At 54.7% G+C, this 19,395-nt stretch overlaps 1 protein-coding gene across 1 annotated transcript in view; it reads right to left on the bottom strand.

Annotated features, from left to right (window-relative positions):
* CELSR3 (cadherin EGF LAG seven-pass G-type receptor 3) overlaps positions 1-19,395 on the bottom strand; it is a 67,797-nt gene that overhangs the window by 10,583 nt on the left and 37,819 nt on the right. The window contains exons 8-26 of the mRNA XM_039481026.1: positions 19,118-19,243; positions 18,451-18,620; positions 17,863-18,048; positions 17,447-17,557; positions 16,747-16,915; positions 16,165-16,306; positions 15,294-15,414; positions 14,400-14,583; positions 14,082-14,183; positions 10,229-10,323; positions 8,202-8,411; positions 7,473-7,656; positions 6,146-6,295; positions 5,198-5,366; positions 4,559-4,726; positions 3,921-4,047; positions 3,335-3,541; positions 1,586-1,760; positions 17-129 (exon numbers count right to left, since the gene is read on the bottom strand). Coding sequence (XP_039336960.1) covers positions 17-129; positions 1,586-1,760; positions 3,335-3,541; positions 3,921-4,047; positions 4,559-4,726; positions 5,198-5,366; positions 6,146-6,295; positions 7,473-7,656; positions 8,202-8,411; positions 10,229-10,323; positions 14,082-14,183; positions 14,400-14,583; positions 15,294-15,414; positions 16,165-16,306; positions 16,747-16,915; positions 17,447-17,557; positions 17,863-18,048; positions 18,451-18,620; positions 19,118-19,243 — 2,909 coding nt within the window. The remainder of the gene's footprint in view (positions 1-16; positions 130-1,585; positions 1,761-3,334; positions 3,542-3,920; positions 4,048-4,558; positions 4,727-5,197; positions 5,367-6,145; positions 6,296-7,472; positions 7,657-8,201; positions 8,412-10,228; positions 10,324-14,081; positions 14,184-14,399; positions 14,584-15,293; positions 15,415-16,164; positions 16,307-16,746; positions 16,916-17,446; positions 17,558-17,862; positions 18,049-18,450; positions 18,621-19,117; positions 19,244-19,395) is intronic.

The raw sequence follows: 19,395 nt of genomic DNA, 5'->3' as shown, positions 1-19,395 counted from the left end.
CACGAGAGGAGTTTACCACAATGACGACCGTAATGGGGCCTGCAAAGCTCCAGACCAGCTTATCGTGGATAGAAATCCAGCAGAAATCTGGATTCCCATAGCCCTCTGGGTCCAAGCCAACAGCCAGTCCTGAGGGGAGAAAAGGGAAAGGTCAATTCCATGACACAGCCACCTAGGAGACAGTGGGGTCACTTTGCACTTCCACTATGGCCTCTTCCACCAGAGGATCTCAAAGCAGAGACCAAACATTGGTCAATGCAGCCTCAAAACGCTCCTTGGAGAGCAGTATCATTGTCCTCATTTACAGATGGGGAAGACTGCAGTATAGGGAAGAAATGACTTGCCCCAGGCCACAACAGAGAGCTGGGGCAGAACCAGGGACAGAACCCATGTCTACTTACTCCCCGTCCAGTGCTCCTCCTTCCCCTCGGTTCCTGCCAGTGCCTCTGGCCAAGTTGCCATAGCAATGGAAATATCTAGCAATGGCTAAGCTGTCTCTCCTGCTTTGTGAGGTCTGTGTCCTATGCCTCGAGATGTCCATCTCAGCAGAGCCTCACAGCAGGGCATTTGCTGCCAAGAACACATGCCCCCAGTGGTGATGAACCTTGGGAAATGGATCGAGATGAATTGCCAAAGAACATTTGCATCTCATGCTATGAATCCTAGAAGGGCAGGAGCTTCATGGCCATCAGGCCAGAAAGGGTGAGAAGCCTTGTAGGTTCTTCTGAAAGAGTGAGACCCTGGCCTGTAAACCCCACAGACATTTCACACCAGAAAACTACAGCACACCCTCTGCTGTGGTATCTACCACGTCAAACACTAGGAGTGGTATAAATGCATAGTGTCTTCATCACTGCCTTGTGTCTAGATAACTCCTGCACCATATTGTAGCTCACTGACTGTATCTCCATGGTCTAGAACAGGGATCGGCAACCTTTCAGAAGTGATGTGCCCGAGTCTTCATTTATTCACTCTAATTTAAAGGTTTCACGTGCCAGTCATACATTTTAACGTTTTTAGAAGTCTCTTTCTATAAGTCTATAATATATAACTAAACTATTATTGTATGTAAAGTAAATAAGGTTTTTAAAGTGTTTAAGAAGCTTCATTTAAATTAAATTAAAATGCAGAGCCCCCTGGACTGGTGGCCAGGACCTGGGCAGTGTGAGTGCCACTGAAAATCAGCTCGCGTGCCGCATTTGGCACCCGTGCCATAGGTTGCCTACCCCTGCTCTAGAATCTGTTGGCAGTGTTGCTCCTGGCTAGACCCATACAGCACAAACACACACACAGTGGCAAATATGGATGCCCACAGACATGCACATACATCCCCTCCACACCCATTCCCCCACCAGACACTCAGGCTGGACAATGCTCATGGAATCAGAAAGGAGACAAGTTCTGAGGCCCATGCACTGTTCCTTCAGCAGCTGGCATTGACCAAAGGGGGTTTCTGAGGCCAATGCCTTTGGCATCGCCCAAGGCCGAGCAGTTTCCATGTTGTAGCAAGCGTTATCCATTTCCTCCCTCCCTCAGAGCGGGAACCTGTCTTCCCAAGCATCTTTGCCCAGTGTGCGGTACCTACCGGTGATGATGGCAGGCACCCCCCAGCCAATGGCATAATAGAACCTCATGGCTCCGAAGTTGATGTTGCGGGCTTCGGTCTGCATGCGATAGATGTGGAGGCCCTGCACGAAGAGCCAGGCGAAGGTGGAGAGGAAGAAGTAGTGCAGCAGGATGGCAATCACAGTGCAGAGGAACTGAAAGGAGCAAATCACCACTCAAAGAGTGGACAGCCCCTCCAGCTGGGGAAGGGGAAAGGCCCTCCCTTGCCTGGCAATCTCCCTTGCTGCAGCAGAGTCAGTCCCAGAGCATTTCTGACATCCCCATTCTGCTCTACACACTGCAGGTAGCTGGCTTGTGGGATCCTGTACCTCTGCTGCATGCCCCTGACCTAAGCTGCTGATTCCCAACCTCCTAGAAAGGAGCTAGAAGTCTGGGTCCACAGTCAGTAATAAACCCTGGAACGACCCACCCCAAAGAGCCCACATTCAAACCAAGCAGCCTCATAACCCTGCTCATGTCCCTCTCCGACACACATGTCGCTATCCATTGGGTAGGTGGTTGAGTGATGCCTTCTGTTCTTCAGGGATGTGGGGAACACTCTGTCACTTCTGGGGCTTGAACCAAAGACCTAGCTCAGATCCAGGAGCTGCTCCATTGGTGCTACAGGAGACTCTCCAGTAGTCATCTCACTTCTGAGCTGGATGCACTACAGCCTCCAGGAATGAGAGCTCATCATCCCATCAGACATGGGCCTCTCCTGATTAGCAACAGCCTGTCCTAAGTTGCAACCAACTGCCCTGTGCCTGAGAGTTGGCACCACAACCTAACGCTATGGCTGGTGCCAGGGCCCTAAAAGGGGCTGGGATTCCATGGTGAGGAGCATGGTATGAAACGTAGAAAGAAAAGATTGGATTACATCGAAAAGAGAATTTAGGGGGAAGATTCCTCCCTGGGGGAATCTCCCACTTTTCCCCTATTAATCCCTATGAACCTGGGAGGTTGCGTCCTGCAGGATGATTCCAGTGCTCAGGTTGCTTTATGCAATACTCACAGGGCCATTATTTAAACTAGGTCAAATATGAAACACTGGAGACTAAACTAGCAAATCATTTACACTCCTGCTGCGTTCACCCAACAGTTCTGTTCTCCTGGGCCTCCTTTCTACCCTCTAGGTCTCCCCATCTGATGACTGGAGTACTGTGTCCAGTCTGGAGTACTGTGTCCAGTTTTGGGCCCCACAACAAGAAGGATGTGGAAAAATTGGAAAGAGTCCAGCACCGGGCAACAAAAATGATTAGGGGGCTCGAGCACATGACTTATCAGAAAAGGGTGAGGGAACTGGGATTGTTTAGTCTGCAGAAGAGAAGAATGAGGGGGGATTTGATAGCTGCTTTCAACTACCTGAAAGGGGGTTCCAAAGAGGATGGGTTTAGACTGTTCTCAGTGGAACCAGATGACAGAACAAGGAGTAATGGTCTCAAGTTGCAGTGGGGGAGGTTTAGGTTGGATATTAGGAAAAAAAATTTCACTAGGAGGGTGATGAAGCACTGGAATGGGTTACCAAGGGAGGTGGAATCTCCTTCCTTAGAGGTTTTTAAGGTCAGGCTTGAGGAAGCCCTGTCTGGGATGATTTAGTTGGGAATCAGTCCTGCTTTGAGCAGGGGGTTGGACTAGATGACCTCCTGAGAACCTTTCAACTCTGATATTCTATGATTCTATGATGCCATCCCACCTAGCTGCACTTAGGACTGTTTCCTCCTCCCCTTACCTGATTTTCAGTGCGGTTGATTCCCAAGAGGAAGAGCAGCTCGGAGAAAAAGAGGGTGACACATATGTTGGAGTGGATGCCCCGGGTGTTGGACTTGAGGCCTTTCAGACATGTCAGGAAGGAGAAGGTCAGCAGCAAGGCCACGAGAGAAAGAGACACCAAGGAATAGGTGACAATGGCCAGGGTCTCCAGGTCACCCTCCAGCTGCTGCAGATGGAAACCAAAGACAAAAGGCAGAATCAGGCAAGAAAGCATGAGCATGTGTTGGCTTCAAAGGTCTCTCCCTCTAACTGGGAATCAGATGGGAGAAACAGCCTGGGATTTTCTGCTACATTTCTGCAGTGGGCACTGTCTGCACCTGTGTAACCCAGAGTTCTACCCTGAATATTCTGGTGCGTTTAGATCATGGTCACCACCGCATCAGGGGCTGCTCCATTCTGCTACTTGTCCATGGTGTGCCCAGCACAACCTCATGGAAATACATCCTCTTGTTCTGGTTTTCACCACTTGTGGTTCCGGCCTCCCCTCCCACCAGCCTTCCCGCTCCTTCCTCCCTTCTCTCCCACCTCTGCAGAGCTAGGGTTACCTCTCGGTGGGAGCTATCCATCAGCACCCCAAAGGTGCCAAACTGGGAACACTGGCAGCGCACATGCGTGGTGTTTCTGAACACGAGATCACAGTCCCTTGCTGTCCAGAAGCCGGAGGGATCAGTCCTGCAGCCGCAAGAGAACACAGAGCAATCTCAAAGGAATAGGCCTTCAAAATCACATCTCCTGTCAGGCCTTGGGAGGTCCGGGGGTGCATAGGTGAGGAGCATCAGCCTGCTCAGAGGTTCTTTGGCTGCCTAGACAGGTTCTCTACTCCTCCTAAGGTGGCAGGATGTAACAGGATATGTCCATGTTTGGATGCTGAAGAATCTACTCAATGCTGCCTGAAGTTGGTGACCTGCCCTCAGCAGTAAGGACAGTGCAATGTGCCAGAAGGCAGCACCTTGGCGGGCCAGTTCCACCCTCCCTGGTGATCCCCACCTCTGCCCTAGCAAGGGGGCTATGTGACAGAGCTTCGCCCCAGCACACAGCAGCAAGGACGGTTCAGGAGAGTCAGGGAACTAGTTAACGTCTCCAGTTTCTTTTACTAAGCCCCTTGAAAGCAGCAGCAGTGAATGGCCTTGGGGCTAGTAAGACTCTTGGGCTGGAGCACGGCGCAGACAGGCTGGGCACTTACTGGCTGGAATGATTCCACTGGACACAGAGGGGCTTGCTCCGGTTGGCTGTCTCCAGCAGGCGGAACTCCAGCACCAGGGGTGTGTCCAGAGTGCCCTGGACAAAGGTGTGGTTGCTGAACACGGACACGCTCACTATGGGGGAGTTCATGACGGGGTTCTTGGGCAGTCTGCAAGAGATGACAAGGGTCTTGTCACTGAGCCCATCAGCCACCCAACCAGTCAGACCCTTGTCAAAGAATGCCAGGGGGCTGACAAGGGCTGGGCTGACAGCCTGAAACACATCCACCTCCACAAGACAGGCTGCACACTGCCCACCCAGCCTCAGCCCTGCCTTAGGCCGTGGGGAGAGGGCAGTTCATCCTCTGTGGTTCATCCAGGCCTTGGCCTCTTAGAAGGCTGCCAACACAGGGGCCAAGCAGGGCCCGTTGTGAGAGTGGTTTCAGTGTTGCAGATACCAGCTCTGGACAGAGCCCCTAGCCTCCACACAGGCCACTAGGCAGCAGTCAGATGAACCAGGCTGGAACGCTGAAAAGCCCTGCACCCCAGACCCTGCATGGCTGGTAGTACCCAGTTGCTTGCTACCTTCCCTGTAGAGAGCGCATGTCCCGGCAGGGTGACAAACGTGCAGTGGCCAGTACCTGAGACTGCGGCGATCCACCTGGTAGCGAGCTGGCAGCAGCCCCCCCAAGGTGCGGTAGATGATGAGGATGATGATGGTGACAGCAGGCTCGGGCTCCGGGAGGGTCATCTCTGGGGAGGAGCTCTCCACTGTGTTGTTCACTTCCCTGCTCATGGGCGTGGGGGCTGCTGTGGGCAGAGCTTGGGTCAGAAAAGGCGCCTGTAACAAGGGTGTCTTGTCTTGTTCTGAGGCAGAGCGTAGAGCCGGGGGGAAGGAAATGCCTGGTGCCACTGGCCATCTCTGTGGCCATGGCTCATGAGCCACGTACCAGCGCTGGGCACTATGTAAGGGACACAGCGGTGTCTCTTGGGAAGAAAGTTGTACAAAGCCCCATTCATCTTTGCTGGGGCTGCAGTGAGGAGCCCAGAGAAGTCCATGGCCATAGCAATTCTCCCATTATGGGAGGCATCTAAGACCACCTGCAGGGTCCCTGCATCATGGCAGCTTCCCCACCAAGGCCAGAGAGGGCCTCCCGAGTCCAGCACTCAGTGCTATTCCCAGAGATCGCCAGGAAGCAATTCCAGACACTCCCTGCAAGGGCACAGCAGGCTCCCAGCTCCTGCGGGCCCGGAGGTCACAGCACCAACAGGATGCTCCCTCCCAGCCCAGGAAGAGAGGGGCTCTCTCCTCTTGGCCCGAAAAAGGTGCCAGAAGCCTTTGGGGTAAGACACAATTGGTCTTTGAGGTCCTGGGGCAGAGGAATTTCTGACAGACCCAGGAGACAGCCCAGGCTGGGGTTCTGGCATTGCATGTCCCCCCACCAGCTACCCTGCATGCAGTGCTTGTCCCTTGGGCAGATGGTACTGAATACGGTGCAAGGCATGAAGAGAGGCCCAGCAGAGCCTGCTGGGGAGGCAGCCAGTACATCATGGTCATTCCCTTGGGCTCAGGGCAGCCATTCACTTACCTTCCACTTTGGGGGGTGTAAGCACCGAGAGCGGCAGCACCACGTGGGTGTGTGGGTCCCACATGGCCTGCCCCCGGAAAAGGCTGCTGTGGTAGCGGGGGTAGCGCCGTCGGACATGGGTGTGGTTCTCCATGCGGTCAATGCTGAGCACTGTGTGGGGAGGAGACAGAGGAATCAGGGGCCTGGGACAGCTCGGGGAGCCAGGGCGCAGGGTCGTTACTCTGGTTGGACAGCGTGGCAATGGGACGGGCTCAGCGTGCCAGGGTTAACACGTTTGCTTCTCTCTTTGGAGTAACCAATTCAAATGTGTCTGAGGTCAGGAGTGCAGTGTGATGGGCTCAGCCCAGTCACTTGTGGATCCCCGGTCACATCTGCACTTGCAAAGCGGAGGGAGGGAGCAATGCTGTGGGGAGTGAGAAGGATGTCCAGCTCCCGTCTGCACTCGCTAGCTCTCTCTGTGCTCACTTTCAGGAGCAATGCACTCACTGAGTTTGCTGGGCCTTGATGTGGGGACTGTAAAAGGCACATGTTCATTCCCGTACATACGCTCCCTAATGGGACCACGTGAGAGACCCAGCTCCATGTGAGAGAACTACCTATGGATGCACACCCCAAATCCACATGTGAGTTTGGGGAGAGTGGAACCAGTCAGCCTTCTAGTCATCAGAACCCCATGGCAAACCCTCAGCGAGTTAACAGCAGGTAGCCAAGGGTATGCTGGCCCCTTCTGCGGGGTTAACCCTTAGGAGGAGTTGTTGTGGTCAGTGGATCCTTTCCTAAAGGATTTATGGAAGGCTGGGAATAACAGAGAGGCAGCAGCTTTACTGTGGTAGAATCACCATCCCAAAGACACCTACTGGCTTGCGGCTTCCTTGGGGGAGTGTTCAGGGCAGCGAGGAATAACTTCTTTAGCTGACACTACTGGGGGAATAAATTGGAATGGAATTGCTACCACTGCAATTTGGCCAGGACAGAGGGAGTAACACCGCCACTCTCACAAAGAGCAACGGGGGGGGGGGGGGGGGCTTTAATCACCCGAAGGGGTGGGGGCCATGAGTTTAGCTTTATATCCCCTCCAGCAGCACAGCACTCCAAGTCTCAGCTGACTCAGAGGAAAGACCATCACTTTCTGCAGCACTCCAGGCTTTCCTGGGGGCCTCCCACCCAACAGCTGACCAGCTGCACCCTCCTCAGCTGACAATCACAGCTGGAGCATGGCCTCGGATTAGCATTTGGGCCTGTTGTAACTCTCTGAGGTGTGGTGTCAGAGCTGCATGCCTTGCACCACCGCCCTCCTGGCAATGCTTCCAGCCTGTTGCCTACTCACTGATGTTGGGGGTCACCACACCAACAGGGTTCAGGTAGGTGAGTTTCATGTTGCTGGCGAGTGTGCCCGTGTACTCTCTCAGCTGCTCCATCAGCCCCATGCTTCCGTGTTCGCTCTGCAGCAGCATGTCCCAGTGCTCCTGGTTCTCCGGGGCCAGCACCGAGCTGCCTGCCCTCAGCAGGTTCTGCAGACAGAGGGAGAGTCTTCAGTGGGCTTGAAGGTAAAAGACCTTTCTTTGAAATCTTCTAAGCCTCCTCTCTCCGTGACCTTCCCTGCTGCTGCAGGTGAGTCAGGAAAGAAAGGGGACGGGGTGTTCTCGGAGCTGAGCATTGCACCACTGGGAGACAAGCCCACACTCTCACCCTTTGCTGTACTGGGAAGGGTTCCCTCACTCAATCCACACTGGCCCTTGCTCGGTCACACCCCCTTGGCTCTCCCCTGCCCGCCATGGGCTTCACAACCTTTAGCTACTCACAGTAGCAATGAGATGGGGCAGGCACCACCCCTGATGGCTCACAAGCCATGACAAAGGTTGCAGCCATCCTACCTGGAGGTAAGGACCTCTGCTCCACAGGGCTCAGAGCTGGGGCTGGTGAAGCTGAGAAGGCAGCATCCTTCGTCCCAGAGAAGCTGTGCTGTGGCTGACCAAGGGGCAGTGCCAATGAGTTCTGCCTTGCTCAGCAGGGAAGGGTAAGGAGGAGGGCTCCTCCCAACAGGAACGGCGCTCACCTCATTGAAGTGGGCGTCCTGGGTGGCCGTCAGGCCGAAGCCGTGCTGCCTGCTCTCAAACTCCATCAGGTGGGACAGCAGGCGGTAGGTGATGTGAACGTCGTTGCCGAAGTAGCGCTCCATCTGGTCCGTCACCACGCGCAGCCGGTGCGCCAGCTTCTTCGCCTCAATGGTGTTCAGCTCCGTCTCGTTCCGCTCCAGGCCCTTCAGCTGCCAACAGAGAGAATGAAGACGGGATGAAGCAGTGCGATGTGGAGCTAAAATCTGGTCCCTCCCTCCCCAGCTTTAAGCCAGGGGTAACAGGGAGAAAGGCTGGCGAGCTACAGTCCCAGCTGCTAGGTTAGGGGATCAGATTGTCCTGGGACTGTGCTGGCCATCTCTGCAAGGCTGTCAATAGAAGAATTATCTCTAGAGACAGTCACAAGGTCAACGGCAGGCGCTGGGATCAATCAGTCGCTCGAGTGAGCAGCAAACTGTGCCTCAGGAATCTGCTCCCCTGGGAGAGAAGAAACCCGATGACAGGTGTGTGTCATTTAACTCCATACAAGCGGGTCTGATAGTTATAGAGACACCCCTTCAGCCTGAAATCTAGTCAACTTCCAAAAGAAGTTTCAAAGTGGTTTCAGGTGCCACGTCTGCCCAGGGGCCCAGCCGGCATTTGCTGTGGTGTTACCATCACATTTTCCTGTTTTAAAACAGACACTCTTTTCTCCTCCGCTGCTGTGTGAAAATCCACACAAACCACCAGGTGAAACTGACTATACTAGGGAAAGGGCTCTGCACAAAGTAAACAAACTGGGGAGAAAGAGAAGCTAATACAATGTTTTCTCTCCCATCTCATTTAATTACAAGCATCTTCAGTGTTTGTCAAAACTGAGGTGGACTAAACAATATTCAGAGAGAATTTTGATTTTGACAGTTGAGAGCATCCCTTTAACTCTCTACATCTACAGGCTGTTTAGCTCTGGAGCAGCGAAGCTGGGTATTACTGAACCCCAGGCAAACAGCAGCTATTGATTTGTTGTTGTTATCCATTTGTGTGACAAAACAGTGAACAAAAAAGTAACTTCAGCAGAAGCTCCCCAGCAGGGCAAAGGAATTTCAAAGACAACAGTCCAGCTGTAATGACTTGTCCCACTGCCTGGAAACTAAATTGTTAGAGGAACCTAAAGATTCCTTATTTAATCTTACTGATTAGCCAATAACTAAGGCTATGTCTATGCTAGACAGTTTACAGAGGCGCAGCTGTATTGCTGCAGCTTTGCTGCTGGAAGCTCTCCCCTGTAGTCACCCTATGCCAATGGGAGACTTCTCCCGTTGACATAATTAATTCACCTCCAACGAGCGACAGTAGCTCTGCTGGCAGGGGAAGCTCTCCCACCGACGTAGCGCTGTCCACGTCGGCACTTCTGTCAGTATAATTTAGGTCGCTCGAGGGTGGTTTTTTCACACCCCGAGGGACATACTTGGTTGTGTAGACATGGCCTAAAAATGAACACACTAGGGGTGATGAGAGAGCGACTGCATTAACTTTTATTGCGATTGAAATGGAGGATGCTGAATCATCTGATCCTGTGGCCCTCTTGGGATTATTGATGCTTTCTCTTCGAATACTGGGCTGGGATAAATTCACTTATCCATCAGGGGCAGTTTGTGCTTGTGATAATCTGACAAATTAAACTAAAATTAATCCCTATGTCAAGGAAGGGCAGGTTTGGAGGATCCAAGTACTGACAGGGGCTCCTGGTGGAAGCAGGGTCATGTTCTGGTCCCCTCTAGGGCCGGATTTTCAAGAGCTCAGCACCCATAATTGGGATCGGATTTTCAAAAGAGCTCTGGTGTTGGATACTGAGCATTGTGGAAAGCCCAGCCACAAGTCTCACAAGGGTAGCTGCTGAGCACAATGGAAAGTCCAGCCCTTATTTAGGGGCCTAAATGGGAACTGAGCTCTTTAGAAAATGTAGCTTCCAAGGGCTACCCTGTCCCAGTGAGCTGCAGCCTGGAGGAGGAGTAAAGGGAGCAGTTACCAGAGTAGAGAGCTCCTTGAAGGCAGGCGACGTGCAGTTGAAGAGATCAGGCTCCAGCCAACCTTTCTCTTCATCGCAGTGGCGAATTGCTGCACCTGAAAGAAGGGGGCGCTGCAGATTCAAAACTCAGAGATGTGGGACACAGTTTCCCAGCTGGTTAGGACAGTGCTGTTCCCAAAGCTAACCCACCATGCCGTCAGTATCACTCAGAACAGCACCAGGAAGTAACACCAAAGCCCTGGATTGCTGAGGGGGCCAGCTGAACTACCCATTCTGAATCCAACTCGCATTCATCCGGGAGTTGTCACTAGCAAGTCCATCTGTGAAGAGTTCCAGTTTCTGTAACAATTCACCCAATAACTGGGAAAAATCATGATCAGACAGTGGGTTGTTTTTCCTATTTGTGGCATGTGATTGGTTACCCGTGTAACACGGTGTAGCTGACTGGATGAGACTTTTAGAGAGGGGACTAATGAATAGCAAATAACAAGCAGTGTAATTCACGGGGTTATTGGGGCTCAGTTCTATGTACCTTTGCATATTGACAGACAAGTATGTACCTCCCTTAGTGCTCACCTGACCCCACAGCTGACTAAAGACATGACTGACAAATCAGTCCACCTGGCCTGGTGCTTGCATTCACTGAAATCCCTGCTGGGACACTGCATCTCTCTCTCACAGCCTTTGTCTGCTTAGAACTTTTTGACACGAGGAAGTCAGTATGGTATAACTACACCGGTGTAATTATACGGTTTTAGTTACTCCAGTATCTCCCCCTGGGTAGTCACACACATTCTGGAATAAGGGTCCACACAGGGAGTTACACCTGTATAGCTACAGCAGTATAATTATGCCAGTGTAGTTATGCTGGTAGCTTTCTCTGTGTAGACAAGTCCTTAAATGATAAGCTCTTTGGGCAGCAACCATTTCCCACTCTGTATGTACATAGCCTAGCACTAGTAGGGGCCTGATCTTGGCTGAACCTCAGAGCTCCTGGAATAGAAATAATAATATATGTTCTATCAACCAGTTCTGTTTAAAAACCACCCACACAACCAATATCCTCATTAACAGCCTCCCAGCAGGGTCCACGTTATCCATCCCAAAAGCAGTACAATGATAATCAGCAGCAGCAAGTGCATCATTAATGTCAGTCAATGTCACACCTCATAGACCTAGCTATCACATGAAGCACACCATGCACTATTGCCATGAGTGGCACCAGCATTGCCCACGTCAATGTCCAGAATGGGAGCAGCGCCAGCAAAATAACAACTCAGCACTTAGGGGACTACACACACCTCTCACTCTCAACTGGATCAATGGCATTATCTCAGTTTTACTGATGGGGAAACTGAGGCTCAGAGCGGGGAAGCAACTTGCCCAAGGTCAGACGGGTTGGTGGGGAAGCCAGGATGAAAGGTCAGGAGTTCCTGGCCCAAAGGAGCTCCCACGTTCAGCTTTCCAGCCCCTTCATCATCATCATCGCTATCTTTCCCTACAGGCTTCTCCTCCTCCATATTGCCAACAGCCGCATCAACCCAGCTACCCAGGCCAGAGACAGAAGGGGCTCAGTGGTGGAAGCACCCAGCAAAGGGGGACCCACTCTCCCTGTTCTTCTGCTGAAGGGACGGCAAGAAGCAGAGAATGAGCCTCAATCCCTGTAACAATCCCTGTGGCCTCGCTGAGTTGCCATATTTTGGATAGGATCCTGCAGAACATTCTTAGTCATTGAGCTCCTTTATCAAGGCTTCCTTCATGATGTGCTAACTAGAGAATGGCCCTTCCCACCCACAAGGGTGAATGGACAACATGGCATGTGAGATAGGTAGGGTTGCCAACTTTCTAATGGCACAAAACCAAATTCCTGGCAACCCTAAAGGTAGGGTTGGGGCCACTCTACTTCTAGAACATGGGACATGATGAAGCTAGGTCATGGGTTGCCGTGATTCCCCATTGCACTGGCCCAAGGGCCATAAGCCGGCCTGCCAGGCACAGAGAGCTCCTCTCTGACAGCTGTGTGTTTGTTTCAGCTCTTTGTGTACCCCAAAAGATCCTCTGCCTCAGCCACGCATGGCCCCCACCTTGATCAGTCCAAATGGGGTCCTACTACCGTCACTTCTTTCCATGGACTCTCTAATGGCCCTTCATCTGCTTTCCCCGATAGATGGCAGCTCCTTTCCTCTGGTCTGAAGGGAGGTGCCCACTAGCCTTTGACACTCATAGCACCCTGCGAACCAACCAGCAGCAGGTGCTAGCAGAGCAGACAGCACTTACTCTCCTCTTCCTCTAGTTACTAGCCCTTCCCCCTCAAAGCCTAAACAAGTGAACTCCTCAGTAGCCCATGGCCAAGGCTGACTGGAAACTGGCACACATCTCACAGGGACAGGAGCACTGAGAGATCCCAGTACCACAGCCTATTGGGCCACCCAGAGCAAACGATACAGTGTAAAGGCAGCAAGACATAAAGGGGTGGGAGGGAGTCCGGCTGCAGCTGAATCTCTGCAGGTTAGTTTGCTCGGGGATAGGAAAGGCAATCGAGGGCGGACATGGATATAAGGAAGCCAATGCGCGGTGCAGCGTTAGTAACACAGTCAGCAGCCCTGGAAGCATGGGGTCTGCGGGTGTCTCAGGCAGGGAGAGGGGAATGAAAAGCCACGCAGCGCAGCCCTTGCAACACATAGTGAGGGAAATGGGACAACACCGGGTCCTTACCTGCACCCCGCAAACCTGATCAAGAGGGAGCAAAAATGGGGAAGAGAAGCGACATGGTTAGGAGCTGAAACCTGGAGTGGGAGAAGAACGCACGTCCCCGGGGAAAAGTCTGGAGGAGGGGAGGGGCTGGGACTGGGACTGTCTCTTTTTGGCTCAGTGGCTCCGAGGCTCAGAACCGCCCTGGATTCCCAGAAACCAGTAATTCCCATCTCCCACTGGCCTGGAGGTTGCTCTCCTCCCTTTCTGATGTGGCACTCTCCAAAGTCAGCCATGGCTGGATCGCTACAACGCACTCTCGCTGGGGCTGCCTTTGAAGCCTGCTCGGGAGCTGGGGCAGAGTGTGGCTGACAGGGCCACATCAGATCTCCACTCTGCACTGACTCATCTTTGCTTCAAGGTGCTGAATGTCATCTCCATGGCCTGGGATGCTGCTCTCTTCCTCTGCCCCACGGTGGCAGTTACAACTGACTGGGACTCTCTGGCTCTCTGCAGCTAGGGCTGAACTCCAGGAGGAGGAGGAGGGAGCAGCAGGGCATTGTGGGTGCAGAACCTTCCTCTGTGTTTCAGGGTGCAGTGCCAGCAGCATCTGCTCAGTCAGCAGTGGATGCAGTGATAGGTAGGGCCGGAGGGAAGGGGTGTTCCCAGGATCCCCCCTCCCCCCCATTTTTTGTATGAGTGATGTTTCTGGACCTATGTCTAGGCTGCTCAGAGCAGTGCCCTGCACTCCCGGCTGTGTTGAGAAGACCCCCAGAGAAGCTCCAGTCAGGTAGCTTGGATCTCATTGTCAGGTTGCAGCTCCACTTCTCTGTCTGGAACAGGGTCTGTGCAGATTTCCTCTGCTCTCACAGCTCCTCAAGCTCTCTCTTTTCCAGTCCATTTTCCCTCAGACAACAATTCTCCGCACCTCAAAGCCCAGAGACACAGGCCTCCACAGCTCCAAACCTGACAATCACAGCAGCTCCTCCTAACTGCCCAGGACAGTGCTAGCAGCAGGAGCCGGCCATCAGGGGGTTTAGAACCTTGTCGCGGGCTGAGGGGGGGGGTTCATCTTTCTGAGGCAGATGGACATGGCAGGATGTTCCCTCCAGGGCTCCAGCCACATGCCCCTTTCTGCAGCCATCCCGTGAGGATCACTTACCCAAGGAGCCTTTGGGACAAGGCACTGCAGCTGGGAGCCCAAACTTGGTCTGAGGCCACCAGACGCCAGCTCTCAGGGTTTTAGGGCAGCCGTCATAGAGCACTGCAAATGGAAACAAAGGAGCCGGAGTTAAGCAGGAGCAGAGGGGAGGGGTTTTGCCCCAGGAGAGTGTCCCGCAGGAGGGGATCAAGGGCAGTGCCCCAGGAGAATGTCCGACACCGTCCCTGAGATTCTAGTGCCTGAGCTCAGAGGCAGGCCATGCTGCGCTGGCTGCAGCTTGCTGTCCCAGGCAGAACATACACGTGTCTCCAAACTCACCCTCACAGCCACTTGGTGTCACCTCTGCAAAAGGGCTGTCACAGCTGTTGCACTGTCGACCTATGACTCCGGGCCTGCAGTGGCACTGGCCCATTTCCTGGTCACACGAGCGTGAGGAGGAGCCAATGGGGTAGCAGTCACAGGGCAAACAGGTGTCACTCCCTTTGGGACGGTAATGGAACTCCTGCCGGAGAGGGGCAGGGAAGGCAGTTAGACAGATGAATCATGGGAGGGGGAGGAGCAGGGTGGCCAGAGGAAGGGCCCCAGGGGAAGTGAGGGGCCTGGAAAGACGGGGAAGGACACAGTGGGGAGGGAAGGGGGACCAGCCAGACAGCAAGAGCGGCTAGGGAGACAGGCACCTAAATTTCAGCTTCTTAACACTGCACTGGCTGGGCACATCCCCAAGTTGGGGATCAGGGCCAGCCCAAGGTCAGTGTGGCAGCAGCCTATGCAAGGCAGCACATGCTGTAACTCTTCCAGCTTCCTCCCAACTTACAGACAGGTCTCCCCAGTTCTGTGTGCACGTACGCCCCACTTCCCACCTGCCTGCCACTGCCCTCTCCCCCCGCTCTCTGTGAGGTTCCCCAGCAGATGGGGGGGACCGAAGCGCAGCTTTCCACAGGAGAGCAAAGACGGCCCTCAGGGAATTCATTCTCTGCCCCAGCTGGGTGGCAGTGGAGTGCCACAGGGCCAGGGCCAGGGGACTACGAACGGTGCTGGCAGGTTGGGTGTGCGCGAGGGGTGTGGGCCATTGAAGAACAGGGTAGATAGTGGTTGCCTAGAGTACTATAGGCCAGAGGAGGCCACCGACAAAGGCAGATGGGATGAGGGCCATGGCTCGGGTGCCTGAGGGTGGGGGAGAGGAGGGGTATGCATGCACAGCTGCCCCCTCACCTTACAGTGGCACTGCCCGTTGGTTTTATTACAGTCTGGGTCGAAGCCCTTGTTCACGTCACAGTTACAGGGCCCACAGGTCGGGTTCCCCCACCAGCCCTTCGGACATTGCTGATCCACCCTGAGGAAAGAAACCCACAATCACCTGACAGCCTTCTCTCACTCACCCACCGTGTCCTGACACCCCCCCACAGGAGCACGGCCACCTTGTGAGTGCTTGTGAGCTACTGGGAGCAGAGTTTGGCTCCCAGGCTTGGCCCCCGCCCCCAGCAGGCAGCAGGCTTCCCTGCTAGGGTTGGAAGGAAGGACTTGCATTGGATTTGAGCAGCCCCACTTGGACAATATTCAGAGCAGCACTGATGGGTTCCAACGAGAGATGGATTCAACTTTCCCTCGGCCAGAGGGACAGAAAAAGCAACATGGGGTCTCTGAAGAGGAGCAGAGTGGAGTACAGGGAGGGGAAATCCCAGAGGAGCCCCCATCCCTCCTTTAAAGCCAGCCCGCCTGTCAGTGCACTTGCACCAACGAGTGCACTCTAGTGACTGGCCAGAGGGGGAGCGCTGCCTCCCAGGAGAGCCAGGGGAGGGAACACACAGACCAGGACCAATCACCTAGTGCTCTAGAGCACATCTGCTGCTGCAGCTTATTCTCCACCTGGTGTCACCACCCTCCTTCGCGGCTGCTTCTCCACTAGCCATCGCTACAAAGGGAGAAGCCTGACCTCAGCGGGGCAGTAACAAGCAATGGCCGATCCCAAACCCTGACTTAAGCACCAACATCCTCTGAGCACCAGGATCCCTGCAAGGGGCCTGGAGACTGCTGCTGGGAAGAGAGCCGAGTCCCGCCGAGGCACAGCTGCCCTTTGGCTCACCTGTGCTCGCAGTACTGCCCAAAGTGGTTTCCTCCGCACTCACACACGTAGCCAAGGGGAGAGCCTGGCTTCCGTCGACACACCGACTTATTCTTGCAGGGGTTCAGGTGGCACACGTCCATGCAGTCCCCACCGTAGTATCCTGACGGGACAGACACAGACCGTCAAAACAGGGAGCGAACCGCCCTGGCTTCCTAAGGAAACACTGTGAAAGTCCAGCCGTGCTGGGGTAGAGGCAAGAGCGGGATGGAGTTTATTCAGGTGGATCTCAGGGCATTATGCTCTCTGAGCCAGGCCAACCAAACTTCTGCCTGCCGCTTTCTAAAGGGATTTCCGGTCTCTGTCTGCAACTGGGTTTTAGCCTCCCAGAGGTGAGCAAGCTACCGAGTGACCCATTGCTCGTAGTGCTGTGGCTCAAGGGAGCATTGCTGTGTGTGGAAATAGCCCTGAGGAGTGGTGGCAGGAGAGACGAGAGACAAGCCAGGCAAAGGGGAGAAGCAAGGAATGGAAGAGAAACAGAAAAGGGAAACGGGGAGTGAAAGGAAGCCAGAGCTGCCTGCCGCTCTGTTGGATGGGCCCTACCTGGCTGGCACACGCAGGAGTAGCGCTGCCACTCATCCCTGCAGATACCGTTGGCAGGGCAAGGGCTGGAGTCACAAGGGTTGGGCACGCTGCATCCTGCCTCCACGTTCAGAGCTCTGTTGGGCTTGGGCAATGCCATCCCAGAGGGCGTGTCACCTAGGCGCACCCCCTGAAAACCAAGTCAGAAATACATGGTAAAGCCAGGTACATTCAGGAATGGGGCTCAGGACTTCAGCGACAGGAGCCTGGCCAGGGTGACCCAGCTTGGCTCTAAGGCAGGGACCCTGGTTCCACCCTTATGGCTGCAGGAGGCTCCAGTCAGCAGATCTGACTCCTACAGATCTGAGAGGTGTTGCCCTAGAACCGAGCTCCCCAGAGCTGCCAAGGGCCCTGGAGAGTCACCCAGCAAACGTTGCCAGGCTGTTCCCATCAATTCCCCTTCCCTGCTGCTCACATCCTGCTGCTCCACCCAGTGGTCACCTTCCATTCTTCCAGGGCCCCCCACGAGAGTGCTCAAGTCTGAAGCATATGTCCACAGGGGCTCTGGGTGCAGCCCCTGGGAGCGGAGGGCCCTGGACTAAATTCCTGTGTGTGTCTGGAATGGGCTCTGGGATCAGCCTCTGCAGCTAGGTCTGGGGACTCCAATTTCCCACCTCTGAACACTGCCCAGTGTGGGAGGCTGCTGGAACTGAGCACTCACCTGTACACAGCCCTTCAGACCACTCTGCACCTCGCCAGACCCTGGGATCCCTCCAATGTGAAGATGCTTCACCTTTAGCCCATGCAGCTCATTTCCAACAACCACCGTGTCCTGCAAAAGAGGCCAAGAAACAGGAGCTTCACACAGCCACCCCGAGACCCCAAACCTGGGTCTGCAGGTCACCGGACTCCCTTCCTGCTCCACACAACCCTACTGTGCAGAGATCTAGTCAGGTACATGGAGATGTACATGCCCAGCTGCCCCCGAGGCCACTGAGAGGCATATTAGCAAGGCCTAGACAGACAGACGGAGTCAGAGATTACAGATCTCACAGCCAGGACCCCAGCCCTCACACTCTGCTCCCCAGCTGGGCCCCCCCGAGTGAGCCCAGTGGCTGGGGATGTGCGGCTACAGACCTGGTAGAGCCCAAAGTCCAGGTTGACCGTGATGATATAGCGCACGTCGCGCCCACTGCGAACATCTCGCAGCTCCAGCTGGAGGTCGTGCCACTTCCCGTCGCTCAGGTGCATCTGGTCCAGGAGGAGCTTGGTGGTGTGCCCAGAGCCTCTACTCACCGCGAAGGAGAGCATGCCGGAGTCCAGCTGAGGAGAAGGGGAGCCAGCGACAGAAGTGGTGAGCAAGGCCCAAGCCAGCTCAGGTTACTCCCCTTCCTCCCCACTACTCCTCACCTGTGCTTTGAACGTGGGGATGGGTGCCCAGCTCAGCCAGGAGCCCGCCTGAGAGACTTCCCAGCTCTGCGCCAGCCAGGAATCTGCTGTGACACATAGTGTGTCAGCCCTGCTGCTGCACTAGACTGGAGGGTAAGTCACAGGGACCTGGCTCTGACAAACCCCAGCTGCAGTAGCTGCTCCTGGCCCCATGCATGGAGCTACCAAGTGGCAGGTTCCCTCTGTATTCAGTGAGCAGGCTTTCCTCTCAGAGCCGGGAGGAGAGCACGGGGGGCCCTGCTGCCCACGCTGCATTTGTGGCTGCAGTGGCAGTACCTGGCAGAGGATGGTGGTGTACTGGCCGGCATGAGCCTGAAGCAGCGCCCCATCTAGCTTGCGTGTCCGGAACGCCAGCCCCACATACCACGGCATGGAGATCTTCACCTCATTCTTGAAGTCCCAGGAAAGGATGCTGTTGCCATGGAAATAGTGAGCATGGTGCATGGCTGGAAGGGAAAGCAGGAGCATGAGGCCGGTGGAGGTTTGGAGCAATGTGGGGAGCACTGATTCCCACCCAGGACCTTCACTCACACTTCATTTGGCAAGGGAGACTAGATGGCTCAGTCTCTGCAAGGTCTGAGCAGACCAGAGCCTGGCTGTACCTCTTGCCAAAGAGGGGCAGGGAGCTCCATGTACTGCTGTCCCCGGGAGGCGCCAGCCTCTCAGTGGAGTTATGTATTTATTTCTCCAATCTCTATTGCACCCGTTGCCAGGGCAACTGGCCTCTTCCCTTCTGGGAAATAAAGCATGAATGCTGGTGACCCCACACACCGCAGGGCCCCGGCGGGGAACCCCTGTGGGAGCGACTCCCACTGACGCATGGACAAGACCATGCAGGGCCTTCAGCCCCACCGGCTCCTTCTCACCAGAATGTTCAGGGACAGTTTCAGACCAACACGTCCCTGGCGCGCCCCCAGCCTGCCTCTCCGCAGGGCTCACTCACCATGCCTGCAGTCCTTGCCCCCGAAGCCCACAGGGCACTCGCAGGAGAAGGTTCCCCAGCCCACTGAGCAGGTGCCACCGTTCTTACAGGGGTTGGAATCACAGAAGGTGTGCTTGGCGTGGCATCCTGGGGACATTGCCGACACGCGGCCAAGGCAGAGACAGAGGAGGGGACTGTTACTTGCAATGGCTCAGCCCTGACCTTCCCCTCCCAGCACCTTGAACACTGAGATGGGGGAGAAATCTCAGCAGCTCCTCAGAGCGACCAAAGGTGGAAGC

The sequence above is a fragment of the Mauremys reevesii genome, linkage group 7, assembly GCF_016161935.1.
Source record: "Mauremys reevesii isolate NIE-2019 linkage group 7, ASM1616193v1, whole genome shotgun sequence".
NCBI classification, from domain to species: Eukaryota; Metazoa; Chordata; order Testudines; family Geoemydidae; genus Mauremys; species Mauremys reevesii.
The sequence above is the reverse complement of the archived record's forward strand: the minus strand, read 5'-3'. Positions and strand labels throughout refer to the sequence as shown.